This window comes from Rattus norvegicus, chromosome 7 (genome assembly GCF_021556685.1).
Source record: "Rattus norvegicus strain SHRSP/BbbUtx chromosome 7, alternate assembly SHRSP_T2T, whole genome shotgun sequence".
Taxonomy (NCBI): domain Eukaryota; kingdom Metazoa; phylum Chordata; class Mammalia; order Rodentia; family Muridae; genus Rattus; species Rattus norvegicus.
Window position 1 is genome coordinate 131,719,467 of NC_141540.1, and position 14,900 is coordinate 131,734,366.

A 14,900-nucleotide genomic window follows, 5' to 3' on the forward strand; every position below is an offset into this window, starting at 1 on the left:
CTATGATTATCATTACAATTGCTGTTTTTGCTGCTGCTGAAACCCTTCTTTTTTTGTGTTTGCTTTACTTCAGGCCTTTGACTAAGATGGGAATTCGTTTAAATTTTTAAGACAAGAATTTATATTACATAATCCTAAAAGTTACTTGGACCTAAATGTGACTAGTGAAACGCTTTTTGTTTAGGTTTCCTTAGTGTGTGTGTGTGTGTGTGTGTGTGTGTGTGTGTGTGTAACCGTGTGAGTACGAACATGTGTGTGCATGCGTGTCTGCATGTGTGCAGGTGTGTGTGTTCGTGTCTGTGTGTGTATGTAACTGTGAGAACACATGTGTGTGCGTGTGTTTCTGTCTGTGTGTAACTGTGTGTGTGTAACTGTGTGAGTACGTGCATGTGTGTACATGCGTGTCTGCATGTATGTGCGTGCATGTGTGTGTGTGTGTGTTCGTGTCTGTGTGTGTGTAACTGTGTGCGTGTGTGTGTAGTTGTGTGAGTGGGATGTGCCCATAGGAGCCAGAGGACACTCCCAGGAGGTAGTTTTCTCCCTCAGCTGAGGGTTCCGGGGACTGAACTCAGGTCTCCAGGCTTGTGAGCAAGCATTTCATATGTGTTTGTTTGCTTCAATACTGAACCGTCTCAAGCAGCCCAGGTTTTGAGAAGACTCGTCTGTAGAACAAGACTAATTTCATTAAGTTCTATGAACTTCATGTGCGGTGCCGAGAGTCACACACTGGCTCTCCAGACTTTCATATGGGTATGGTACACGAAATAAACATTTCAATCACACAGACCACCCACGTATGTGTTTGACAGAGGCACGGGGGCATGCGTGTGAAATGTGCTCAATCAAGCGCTCACCCGGCGCTCTGTGAGTGAGCGCTGGCTTCAGAAACACCGGATTGGTTTTCTCATGGCAATCTTTTACTCATCCAGCTGGCTGATTATGCTCACCAATGTTTTGCCCCACGTGCGTGTGAAGTACATGCTTCCCTCATCTGGGTCGTTTGAGAAGACGCTGTGATTAGCATGCCTCACTATCTCCTTCGTACACTGCCTGGGTCAATCCAGAAGAGCAACGTGAAACGACTGCTTTGTTTCCCTTACAGTGGGTGGAGTTCCAAGATAAATGGACCAGGACAAATAGAACAACTATTTTCCACGAGTAATGTTTTTCTACTGAGTGCTTATTAGCATGCATTTTCATGAAAGGAGTCTGAACCAGAGGTACAGGGTGCCTGGAGCCACTATAAAATATATAGAAAACATGTGATTAGGATCCCTATTTATTTTTTGTGATGGTTTGAATAGGCTTGGCCTAGGGAGTTGACACTATCAGGACGTGTGGCCTTGTTAGAGTAGGTGTGGCCTTGTTGGAGGAAATGTGTCACTCTTGGGGTAGACCCTCCTCCTACCTGCCAAGAGGCTATTCTTCTAGTATCCTTCAGATGAAGGTGTAGAACTCTCAACTCCTCCCTACACCACACCTACCTGAACGCTGCCATATTCCTGCCTTGATGAAAATGGACTGACCCTCTGAACCTGTAAGCCAGCCCCAGTTAAATTTCATCCTTATAAGAGTTGTCTTGGTCACGGTGTCTGTTCACAGCAGTAAAACCCTAAGATATTTTTCATATTTCATATCTAGCAAGTTACTAATGCATTATCTAAATTTCATTTAAAGTGGAAAGGGCAGACTCAGCTTAGGACCCTGAAAAACACACTCCTGCTTATGGTTGCTTACCCATGAACACAAAGTGCCTGGGCCCTTCAAAACGAGTCCCGCCATCTCCTGAAGTGAATTTGGCAAGTAAACCATAAGCCCTTCATTCACGCACAAGGCGAACATTCATTTCCACAATCCTGTGGTCCTCAGTGTAATGCAGCTGTCCTCTGTCATGGAAAGCTAGGCATGACCTATGTCCTACCGTTGCTGACATAGGCATGAATGGTACCCATGAAAACACTACTAGCTCAAGAATCCAATGGCCCCCAGTCATCCTGTGTAACTTGTTTGAAGTAGTTTATCTATTCTTTTCTACCTTAAAGACACAAGGCCAGGTTAGCCTAACAGGTCTAAGTTTTAATCACTTTATCAACCCTACTGTTCAAGGAGGGAGTGTCTTGTTTTCTAAATACTTGTTTTTAAGTAAACTGAACAAAACAGCCGGTAAAATGTCTATAATGTTCCAAAGACTCCCTGTAGCAAGACAGTGGAAAAGAAGTTGGCTTGGCCTCCCTTTGAATATCTAGCCCCAAGGATTGAATTGAGTTTCGGTGGCATGCTCGAGCACATTCTTTGTAAGTCACTGGATGGCACTACAGCATCCATAGATAAATATGAATGAAATTGGAGTATTTAACCACTCACACATTACAAATGGTCAAGTTTTCAGTTTTTCCCTTTTCTTTTCCCAGCTGACTTTGGCGGGGAAGGATATTATCAGGCGCAGGCGGGTTCACCGCAGTGGTGGGATGCTAAATAATTCCCTGAGAGGTTCCAGAGAACCGGAAACAACAGGAAGGGCTTAGGTACAACCAGATTAGAAACCCTGCGGGGAAATATTTAGAGGCCAAATGAGATTCCGATGGATTAGTCAGCCCTCAGTTGATCTGTCTCGGAGCAGGGTTAGAACGCCTCATTGACTATGCAGTTCTATGAGGAAATGGGAAGAGGGAACAACACGCTGTTACTGACAATGGGACACGGAGGCTTCGCGCGAAAGCGAGATGGATGGAGTGCAAAAGCGGCAAGGTGAAAGAGCGACATGATAAAATCTAATTACTGTCACAGGCTAGGCACTACTCATTACTACACACTTACAGCTAAACTTACTTCTCATATAAATATATATGATATATATATACATATATATCACTAGAACAACTATCACTGTAACTGTAAGCTAACTTAAATGTCTTCTCACATATTCGGAGCTGTACAACAAGACTGCATACATGCTGCTACTTCAGATTAAACGTCCTGTAACAGAAAAACGTTCATTTTTATAATACTACCTCTTCTTCTTCCTCTTCTCCTTCCTCTTCAGCTTCTCCAAATCTTTCTTCGCCAGATCTATAATTTCGATGGTTTCTTTGTCTGAAGACAGTATGGTCGACGAGAAAGCGGACGACGCGCTGAAGAAAGGAGATCTCGCCGTGGCTCTGGTCAAGCTCTTCCGAAGGTTCTCGTTCACTGCCTCGCTTTCTAATAATTTTGCCCTGATGGAAAAAAAAAGTATCTTTAAGTAGAAACTTTTTTTTATGACAGAACATTTTTAAAAATCGCTATGTTGACATCACGAAGCTTCCTTTCTAGCGCCGAGCTCCGGGACACGGCTGTGTAACCATCAGCTCCGTGCACAAAGGGAACACACCCACCTCAGCCTATAGGTCATACTTTTCTATAGTTTCAATGTAGCACAAAGCCTGGGCACAGCAAGTTGAAGATGAAAGGAAAATATAATAAACCATCGACCAATAATACATATTTTAGACTCTATTGCATAACAAACAGCAGGCAATGTATTGTAATTTTGTTGCATTTCCAAGGCTTGCATGCATTTGGTAGGGGCTGAAACCTTGAGGGCTTCACTTCCAAAGGCTGCAGCACATGGACAAAAGCTGCTTTTCTATAGGCTAGAGAGGGGATGCGTCTTTCTCCCTCTCTTCGCACTCCTCGTGGAGCACATAAACACACGTGCTGCTGCCGAGGCGTTATGATTGGAAGGAGGAAGTATTCGACGTCCCAGGGAAGGAGCAGAATCCCGGCTTAGATTTCATCAGACACTCACTGGGTCTGGCCTGATGATCAGGCTCTAAAAGCCCTGACTCTTCCCCAGGTAAACAGGGATTAAAATAGTATCCACAGGGTTGCTAGGAGAACCAATTATGTAATGAATTTAAAATGTGCCAATCCATAACCATAATTGAAAATAATAACAATTCTAATAAAACTTAGAAATGTCATTATCCAACAGTAGTAAAATAAATTAATTATAAACACAAGGTAGTGCTGAAGAAACCTGGAAACAAATCACCAGAAAAACGCTTCACATTAAAAAAAAGTGCTCATGATGCACAGTTGTATTTCAAAGAAGAGATAGGCTGGAGAGATGGCTCAGTGGTTAAGGGCACTGACTGCTCTTCCAGAGGTCCTGAGTTCAAATCCCAGCAACCACATGGTAGCTCACAACCATCTGTAATGGGATCTGATGCCCTCTTCTGGTGTGTCTGAAGACAGCTACGGCATGCTTATATGTAATAAATAAATAAATCTTATATTTAAAAAAAAGAACAGATAGACGAAACACACACACTTATGAAAATGTACTACTGAGAATAACTGAAGAAATAAAGCAAAATGTTCTCAGCTCTGGAAACAGTAGAAATGTAACAGACTCCTTGTCTATTTTCTCACAAAAGTTTTAATATTCCCAAATTCAAGGGTTAAGTGGTGATTGCTTCGTTTTATTAAAAGGTCACTCCGATGATTTCGTAACTTGAAAAATAAGATTTTAAGTAAACTGCGATACATTCAGACTAATTTCTCTTAGCTTAAGGAGTTGCGAATAAACTTCACGAGAATGAACTTTGACAGAAGTACGGATGAAAAGAGGATTGGTAGGCGAAAACAAAGCTTGAAAAGTTGAGCTACGTGACACCCTGGAACTGCACAGCACCCTGCAGAGTAAGAATCTTCGGAGGCCTCTGTTTCACTCAAGCCCGTACTAACTTTGTGAGGCTTGCGAGCATTATCTTTTCTTATAGACGGACACGGTGAAACCCAGAGAGGGCAGAGAGCAAACGCATCAGGGTAAAAGGAGCCTAAACATCAATACAGGCACTCATATCTGAATTCAGAGTTCACGCACGATTCAATATGTCAACTGTTTTTACAGGGTGCATCACAAACCTGGAGCTCTAGGACACTAGTCTTCAGGGCTGGGACACATCTAATTAAAGAGCCATCAAAACCATGTCAAAGTTGGGAATATGAAACTAAGTATTAACCCATCCAAGGAAAGGGTTTGACAACTGACAGGACTCGGCCTGAGTCATCTCTGTCCCATAAAAGCCTCAAAGAAAAGCTTTTCTTATTGGTTATTTTATTTATTTACATTTCAAATGTTATTCCCTTCCCAGTCCCCCCATCCCCATCCCCATCCCCCATCCCCCATCCCCTCCCCCTGCCTCTATGAGGGTGCTTCCCCACCCGCCCACCCACTCCTGCCTCAGTGCCCTAGCATTCCCCTATCCTGAGTTATCTAGCCTCCACGGGACCAAAAGGCTCCCTTTCCACTGATGCCAGATAAGGCCATCCTCTGCTACATATGCAGCTGGAGCCATGGGTCACTCCGTGTGTATGCTTTGGACAGTGGTTTAGTCCCTGGGACCAATGGGATGTCTGCTTGGTTGATATTGTTGTTCTTCCCATGAGGTTGCAAATCCTTTCAGCTCCTACAGTCCTTGCCCTAAGGTCCCCCATTGGACTCAGTCCAATGTTTGGCTGTGTGCATCTGCATTTCTATTGGTCCGGCTCTGGCAGAGCCTCTCAGGGGACAGCTATACCGAGCTCCTGTCAGTAAGCCCTTCTTGGCACCAGCAATAGTGTCTGAGTTTGGTGGCTGCATATGGTCTGATCCCTAGGTGGGGCAGTCTCTGGATGTCCTTTCCTTCAGTCTCTGCTCCATTCTTTGTCCCTGCATTTCCTTTTGATTAATATTTTTGATGTGGGTGGGTGGCCCCATCCCTCACCTGGGGCCATGCCTGACCTCTGGTTATGGTCTCTTAACTGTGAAGTGGAGGTATTACGTGCTGCTTTTAGTCTCTAGGAGTGGAGATCATACTGGTGGTTTCCTAGGAAATAATGAGGCAGTCGTGTCATTTGGCCAACGGTGAGACCAAGGTTTGCACGCCGCTTTAGAATAACAGGGCGGAGGAGTGGAAGCCGATCACAGGCACCAGAAAACACAAGCGGCGGCAACCACTGGCCAGAAACCAGGGAGAAAAGGAGGTGAAGAGTGAAGACAGGCGGCCCACAAATGGAGGAGGACTTTCAGAAACCAAGAGAGCAGCCGGTTCTCCCAGCAAAGTAAATAAGGGGTCTACAAAAGTGAGGACAGATTGGTCTGAGAATAAATTCTAGACCGCTCAGGGAGGAGCACTCCTGGTCAGAGTAGAGACTGACTGTTTAGGCTGGATGCTGTGCAGAACCGGGACACTGTTCACATACGGTATTAAACTCTCTCTACTAGACGGTGGCCTCTTTATGCCGTGCCTGTCTCCCATCCATAGCAGCCTCGCTCAAATGTGAGCATCTGCAGGTGTCTACTGAAATGCAAATGCTTGTACAAGAGAAGGCCTGGATCTCAGCGGATCTCGTAATAGCTAAAGAAGGAGAAGGGAACAGGAAGAAATAGGAGGTTCAAAAAGCTAAAGATGATTCGGAGACCTGGGTCTGTTTCCGGGTTGATGGTAAAAATCCACAGGCATGAAAAGGGTTAAGGATGACATCACCAGCATGGAGAACGCCTGCCTGTCCTATACTTTGGGTTTGGGGATGTCCAATGAAGACCTGGCAATAGCAGTAAAAAAAGAGAATGTGGAAAGGTAACAGGAGAAGGGAGACAGGGGAAATTAGCTTTGGAATATGATGTTCTGGGAAAGCCAAGGGTCTGGTTCTCTAATGACCACAGGCTCGAAATAGCAACACTAACAGCTCATGAACATTCGTCCCGGCACACAGAAATATTATGAACACTGCAAAAACTGACACGCATTACATAATTTAGAAAGCCATACCTGAGGTCTTCGATTTCTTTGATGTAACTGTGAATCATATTACTAATCTCTTCATTCCCTTCACCTGCAAGACAAAATATGAAATGAAAAATTTTATTTTAAAACTGAGACTCCCCAGTATTGGAAGTATAGTTCAATGACTTAGCACTTGCCTGGCCATGCATGAGGGCCTAATTCGGAAAAGTTAATGTCAAAATAAAGCACAATTCCTACAACAAATCTCCTACCTTGAGTTACGTGAACAGATCATGAAAGAAAATATTGCAAAGGGCACATTTCGTTTATATAGGAATTTATTGATTTTTCAAAATTGGGTATTTAACTTAAAATTAGAGTTTGTATGTCAAAGTCCAGCATTTCAACTCCGACTATTTGCAGTAAATAATCAACATAAAGAATGTTTCATGTCGGGGTTGGGGATTTGGCTCAGTGGTAGAGCGCTTGCCTAGCAAGCACAAGGCCCTGGGTTCGATACCCAGCTCCGAAAAAAAAAAAAAAAAGAATAGAAAAAAAAAAGAATGTTTCATGTCCTTCAGAAGTTAATCTCCCCCTGACCACACCCTAAACACGTACCTGCTCGGGCAAGAACTTGGTTGGCCTGCTCACTGACAAGTTGCGTGATTCTGGCCCTCAGCGCATCAACGGTCTCCTGCATGGCTTTTATTCTTACACGCAGATTATTATTTTCCGTCTGGAGCATAGCATTCTCATGAAACATGTCGTTGATGCTTTCTACGCCTTCCTCGTCGATGATTCTTTTACCCTTGAAAAGAAAAATCACCACCCCACCACCCCCCGTTGGTTAATACAGGCCTTAAGTACACAAGAGTTTTCTTTAAAGACACCCCAAGATCACACAGTTCTATAACCAACAGCCTTTTTATCTACCCAGCCCCAAGGCAAAATAAATCCATTCCCTTCGACTCCAATCTTTCACGGCGCATTAGTCAGAAGAATTATAGACTGGGTAAGGAGCCTTTTGAAGAATTCTAGACAGTCTGGCTTCCCGAGGACTCCCTCCAAGGCTAATACATGCATCCGCTCCAAAAAGGTCAAGACTGTACTCAGGACACAGGAGCCTTCGCTCAGTCAGGGGAGGCCGTCAGCGCTTTGAGCTTACTGTTTTGTATTCCATGAGCTCCATCTGAAGCCGCGTGATCTCACTTCGGAGAGCATTGATTTGCTGACTGGCTCTGTCTTGATTTACCATCACCTTGTTCTTAATATTTCTAGCTCGGTTGGCGTATTTCAGAGTGTTTAGTGTCTCCATAAAATCCCGGTCTGAAGGGCTGACACACGCTATCATGATTGTTTGGCTGAAAGTGACAGATAACAATTAGTTGTAGAAACAAAAGCCAATACTGAAATGCACATTTTCAAGTTCCTGCCATTTAAATAGCATCTTCTCTTGAAGATTATTTTAAAAAAAATTGGTGAGCATGCTTCAAGCCTCTGGAGCATCTGAGCCTCCTGTAAACAATGAGCTCATCTCGCTGTCGGCAGTCCAGACCAGTCCAGACTCATGCAGTGAGTCACAAATGGGGCAATCGGGGGTCAGTTACGGATAGCAGTAGTCAACTGTAAATTGGAAGGCAGGGAGGCTTGCATTTCACAAGTATTTTGAAAAGCATTAAGATCGGGGCTTATTAAGTAGGAACTAAGAAAGCTGGGAAGTCAAGGAGCTGGCTGTCATTGAGTAAGGAAGGAAAAAATATATCCTGTGTTAAACAAAACTCAAAAGTATATGTCTCAAGAACTAGCTTGCAAGCATCAGAAAATGCTTACTTTTCATAATTCTATTTTAAAGAAGGTATCTTTAACTTAGAAGAAACAATTGGTAATATGGTAATCTATTTCTCTCAGTTTTGCAGTATAGCATAGCAGAATATATGTGGAATATATATTATAATTTAGAAATAATTGGTCTTACTCAGGTTTTATGTTTTTCAGCATTTCCAGAATTTTGAGTGCAAAATTTTTAAATTGCAATATACAGTATTATGACTAGATGCATAATTATACATCTAATATAATTATATACATATATACATAATAAAAAAGATAAAAGCTGGTTTATTGAAAACTAACTTTAAATTATGCACACAAATACTGATACTTAAACTTTATCCTATTTTTTCATTTATGTGTGATTTGCTCCATCTACAAAAAGAGGGGAGGACCTATTTTACTTCCCCAAATTTAATCAAAGTACAATGTTTTTGAACTAGGCACTCGATCCTGAAAGTTTAGGCAGAAATAGCGCAGTAAGGTTGGAATCAGAGAGGGTCGTCTCCTCTAAGGACAATTCACTCGTCATTAGGATACGGGTAAGGAGCCACTGACTGAACCTCTACAATCAGGCAAGCTCCCCAGTAAAAACAGCTCCGTATGCTTGCAGAGCAAGCAAGCTTTCAAGGGGATGAACATATTCAAACTATATAAATGTGCAAGGGGCAGAACACACAGCTGGCCTGCTTTGTTTCATAGTTAAAGTTATAGAACTGTAACTTTAAAGAAATAGAGGACTGAGTGAGGTTGTACACACCTTTAATCCCAGCTCTTTGGAGGCCGGGCAAGTAGATCTCTAAGAGCTCAAGGCGAGCCTGGTCTAACATAGGAATTTCCAGGAAAGCCAGGGCTATACAGATAGACCCTGTCTCAAAAACAAAAAAGGAAAACAAAAGAAAGAAAAGAGGCTGGAGAGATGGCTCAGGGGTTAAGAGCACTGACTGCTCTTCCAGAGGTCCTGAGTTCAAGTCCCAGCAACCACATGGTGGCTCACAACCATCTGTAATGGGATCTGATGCCCTCTTCTGGCCTGCAGGCATACATACAGGCAGAATGCTGCATACATAGTAAATAAATCTTTTTTTAAAAAAAGAAAGGAAGGAAGAAAGGAAGGAAGGAAGGGAGGGAGGGACGGAGGGAGGGAGGGATGGAGGGAGGGAGGGTAGAAGTAAGAAAATGTTCACTGGACTCAAAAACAATATTTTACTTCGTTATAAAACCTAGAATAATCCTGAAAATCAGACAGAAAATACAAAAACCAGGTTTAAAAATATGCCACAACGAAAGCCATATTGCATGCAAACATGCAATACATTCAAAGAGAGATAAGACCATGCCAACATTACATAAAAGGAAGAAATATTTTAAAACGCTGCTGAATTAAACGCAGCTCTTTTTCTGAGGCAAACTGACTTTAAACCTAAATTCAAATTTATTCAAAAGTCTTTTTTTTTAAATAGCTGTCCAAAAAGAGACTTAATTCCCAGATTGTCCGTTGTGTGCCCTCCACTCAATACACACGACTTTCAGACCACTAAAAGCATAAAAAGGGAAGTTTGTTGAGCATGTTCAACGTGTTGAATTGGGCTATGGATGGATTCAAATGCCAAGAACAAAGTTTCCATTTATACATCCGATGGAGCAGAAAGAGCGGGCTGTGCAGCAGAAGGAAATGTTTAACTATGGAGTCCTACAGTGCCAAGGCTTAGAAGGGAAGACCACAGAAGCCAACAGTTACTCAGCAAACGCCCCTCGTTCTGTTCAACCGACCTTTTCTGAAAACTTTCTCCACGCACAAAACAAGCTCCGATTTTAGACTCTGTGGGAACCGCCAATGATATTTAAACGACTAACTAAGGAGGCTTCACTTATTCTGAACGAAATTCTCATGGCCTCTCCTGTGTGCCAATCTGAAGCGACACCATTGGAGAACAAACGCAACAAACGTGTGTTACTGACTTCCTTCAGAAACTACGTGGTTTTGAATAAATCGTCTAACTTCCCCCGAGTTTAGCTCGCTATCACTAAAATATAAATACCAGCACTACCCCCAAGAATATTATTAGTACTACTTGAAATTATTACATATAAAATGATTTACACATTTTAGGTATCTAGGATGACTGCCACTTCTTCATCCTATTAATTTGCTTTAAAATAAAAGCAGTTCCCCACCCCCACTCCACTACCCCACCCCCACCCCCACCCTGAGCTGAGGACTGAACCCAGGGCCTTGTGCTTGCTAGGCAAGTGCTCTACCGCTGAGCTAAATCCCCAACCCCATAAAAGCGGTTCTTCCGAATCATCTTACAGATACAATTTAAAAATGATACGTAATCAAAACCTAGAACAAGGATGAATACCTACCTGTTCCCCCCAAGGGAATCCTGCAAGAGTCTTGTCAGCTTAGAGTCTCTGTAAGGGACGTGGGTGGCTCTCTTGCTCTTGTCCCCCAAGGCACTGATGACATTTCCAAGAGCCAACTAACAGAGAAAAGGAGAGAGAGGAAAATCGGATGGACAGCCCATAGGAGACAAAATGGAGACAGGATAAAAATTAAGAACCCGTGTTTGGATTTATTCCTATTCGTATTTTCATATACATATAAGCTTAGAAACGTATGTGCTGCTCATAACACTTAAAATCTGAGAGACCTTTCCTGAAAAACAGAAATGTTTAAAGACTGACAAAGTCTGACCACGCCTGGAGCTCAGGTTACGACTTCACGAAACTAACTAATTTGTATTTTAAGTTTTTCTCATTTTAAATCAGACTTTTTAGTAAGTTCCAAGCTCCTGAAAAGTTTCTTGTTATAATACAGATGTTTTATATGATGAAAGCCTACCATAGCCACATGGGATATATGTGTCATTTCCCTGAGCAAGGGTTCACTACACGAGTAAAACTGACCTTAGAAATATAATGAAATTCTATGTGTTCAATATCCAACTGCATAAAAGGTAAACCGTTAAAATTTCTATATCTACTCTTTCTGCCTCTGCTACTGTTTTCCCTGCCATGGATGGGCGGGTTCTCTACGAGGAACACGTTCTCCACACAAGTCATATCAGCTTTCGGTAGTGAGACAACCAGAAACACAGACTGTCATGGCCAAGTCATCATCCAGCAAAGTGGCATGAGTCATGCTGTATCTTGGCCCCTTTTTTCCAGAATCTACGGAATTAAGTGCTGGCCACACCAAAGTTCCACAGCCTCGACAGGAAGTTGAGCAATGGATTCTGTCCCTTGCTGGACACACGTCCTAATACATCTGAGACAATATTCAAAGTGTAGGACTCAGGCCTGACTACTAGGGAGACTGTCGGTGTGGGCTGTGAGCGGTCAGGGTCTCTCTAACAGCTTCAACTGGGCAATTCCTAACAGAAATGTAATCATGCCAGGAGAAGTGGGCACTAATGAAAAATGAACAAGCAAACAAACAAAAAAACCCTCATGTTTGGAAGTCCCGCTACTGGACAGAGAGAGACGTGACCAGATGCCGCCGTCACAGGGATTTAGCAGTGCTGTTACTTACACGGGAACAAATGTCTAATTTTATAACGAGGAGATCAAAAGAGTCATGCAAAAAGCTTGGTCTAAAACATTTTCCTGCACACAATGAAACCTTCTGCTAACTCCAACCACAATGCGTTTTCCTATCAAAATACCACTAGGTGGCATAGTATTATAATTAATTCTTAATATAAGTTATTTTTTTAAAAAATGGATAAATCTCTGGACTTTGGACAAAATAAATCAAACTCTGGGATACCAAAAAATAATAATAGAAATAAAAATAAATTGTTAAAAAGCTTTTGAATAGCCGACACAGTCAATAGAACAAGTGTCACTAGATGTCAGCCGAGGAGACCTTATGTCTTGTCCAGTGAAATGCTTAACGTTAAGGGTTTGTTTTGAATATATGTTTTCAAATGTGGGAAGAAGTTTAAAAACACTGTTCCCATACAGAAGCTTTTGCACATACTTTAAAGGTTGGGCAAGCCAAACTAACAGTATGAAAGCCCGTGACGTGGGGCTGGGGTAATAGACCACGTGGTCAGAGGGTCAGTGTATTACTGTTACTCCATCCCTCGAGCCAGTCAAGAAGGGTTTCCTTGAGACATATTATGAATTACGGCAGAGAAAAGAAAGCTGGGCCTGATAACGTATGCCTGTAACTCCAGGACGGCAAAGTCTGAGGCAGGAGAATCGTTGTGAGGCAAGCCTGCACTACATACTTGCACACCAAGCCAACCAAGTTAAACAGAGAGGGACAGCAGGGAGGGCGCGTGTCTCTTGTGGTCTTACAAGCCCGCAGTTGATGGAAATGCCCTCTTTTGCCCTCTCGCCTGTAGCTCCGGTTCTCTTCAACCTTTCCGATCCTGCCAGGTCAACGAAGTGAAACTTCGCGGTCAGCGTTTCAAACTCATTCATCTGCGGGGATTCGGACACCATCTTATTATCGGTTACGTTCTCCTGTGACGGCGGGAGATAATCAAAAATGCCTCCTTAGCGCGACATCAAACACACCGTCACCTTGTCCCCACCCGCTCCCTTTCTCAGCTGGAGAAGCATTCGCGTAGCCAGGAAAACATAAATGGCAACGTTGGAGAAAAAGTTGGGAAGGCAAAATCCAGCCGCACAGAAAGGAGGGCTCTGCTGATAAAGGGAAATATACCAACAGCCCTCACCACACAGAGCCAAAGGACGGCACCTCCCCTTTGTCATAACAAACAGATACTCGGTATTTCTGTTTGTTCCCCCAAAGTCTTACACAATTGGCCAGTTATAGATAGATAGATAGATAGATAGATAGATAGATAGATAGATAGATAGATAGATAGATACATAGATACATAGATACATAGATACATAGATACATAGATACATAGATAGATACATAGATACATAGATAGATACATAGATAGATACATAGATAGATACATAGATACATAGATAGATACATAGATACATAGATAGATACATAGATAGATACATAGATAGATACATAGATAGATACATAGATAGATAGGAAGGAAACTAAGAGAAAGAAAAATAAATAAAAATAAAATTGGACCAAACGCCTCTCCAAAGATGGGGAGGATTCAAGGATCTAAAGGCTGAAAGGCTAAGAAACAAGGAAACGGAACTCACAGCGTCTGTTTGGGGACACACCCTGGTTTGACACACGTGAATGGTAAAAATGGCATGGGAGCGCGAGCTCTGCACATTCATCTGGGTACTCGCCGTGGTGCGCGAGAGAGCGCCCAGCTTCAGACACTGCATCATCTGCAACGGGGAAGAAAGGCTTCACTGGACGACACTCACACAGGCCCCCGCCAACCTTCTGTCTGAGCTGACGGCTAAAACCCTCTATGCTGAACGACATAATGGAAGACCTCTCATCCTGTCATTTTTTTTTTGTTACAGGCGCATTTGAGCCGAACTTCCCGGCATAATGGCGCATTCTTCTTTGACTGGGGGAAAACACTAAGTTCCATTGTCCGTCCTATGCTGACATCTGCGGCTTCCATTCCAAACTGTTACAGTAGAACGCTTAGGGTAGGGACAACCCCACAATAATCTGGATTAGTTAGGCTACCCTGTTTAAGCTTTCTCTTCTCATTTTTTTTTTTAGATTTTTTTTCTCAAATGTTTCCCTATAAAAGCCAAGATGCGACCCTGTTAGCATCCGCATCACATTAAGTTTGTGTTGGCGTTAATTCATGTCAGCATGTAGACATCCGCCATGGTGCGCGTGTAGGATCAGAAAGCAACATTTGGAAGTTTGGGGATTGGTTTTCCTTCCATCATGTGAATTCTAAAAAAATGGAAGACTGGGCACCAGGTACCTTACACAACCATCTTGCTAGGACTCCCACGCTTTTATAATGGTGTTCTTCTATAAAGGCAGACGAGATTTTTAAATCCGTCGCCCTGAAGGAAAGCCATCCTATGTATTTAATCTTGAGGGTACTATCAGTAATGACAGTTTCGAAAGCCACCTATACTTTATATTTTAACGGCGCAGTCACCTCTGGTTCTGTATTCACAGTGCGTGTTGTGACTCCCACAGTATAAATCCCGCCAGTCGAATCTTCGTGAATTCTTATATTTGACTTTTTATTTTTTGCATCAATATCCCGGGTGGTGTCAAACAAGTCAAGGACCTCTTCATTATAGAGCTGAGGGGAAGACACATTAAACGGTTAACGCTATCGAAGGGGTTGTGCACAGCATCTTCAATATGCTCAACAGCCTCAGAATGACAGCTCTCCCTTCATACAGCTATAAGTTACCGTATCATCATAAATC

At 42.8% G+C, this 14,900-nt stretch overlaps 1 protein-coding gene across 48 annotated transcripts in view; it reads right to left on the bottom strand.

The window, feature by feature from the left end:
- The window catches only part of Kif21a (kinesin family member 21A), a 115,376-nt gene that overhangs the window by 43,496 nt on the left and 56,980 nt on the right, over window positions 1-14,900 (bottom strand). For all 48 annotated transcript variants that reach the window (XR_015623945.1, XR_015623944.1, XR_015623943.1 and 45 more), the window contains 8 exon segments: window positions 14,621-14,770; window positions 13,740-13,874; window positions 12,894-13,061; window positions 10,953-11,068; window positions 7,918-8,113; window positions 7,371-7,560; window positions 6,798-6,861; window positions 3,012-3,215 (listed from right to left, as the gene is read on the bottom strand). Coding sequence is in view for 42 of the 48 variants with exons in the window: in NM_001371538.1 (NP_001358467.1) it covers window positions 3,012-3,215; window positions 6,798-6,861; window positions 7,371-7,560; window positions 7,918-8,113; window positions 10,953-11,068; window positions 12,894-13,061; window positions 13,740-13,874; window positions 14,621-14,770 (1,223 nt within the window). In the remaining 6 variants the exon portion in view is untranslated.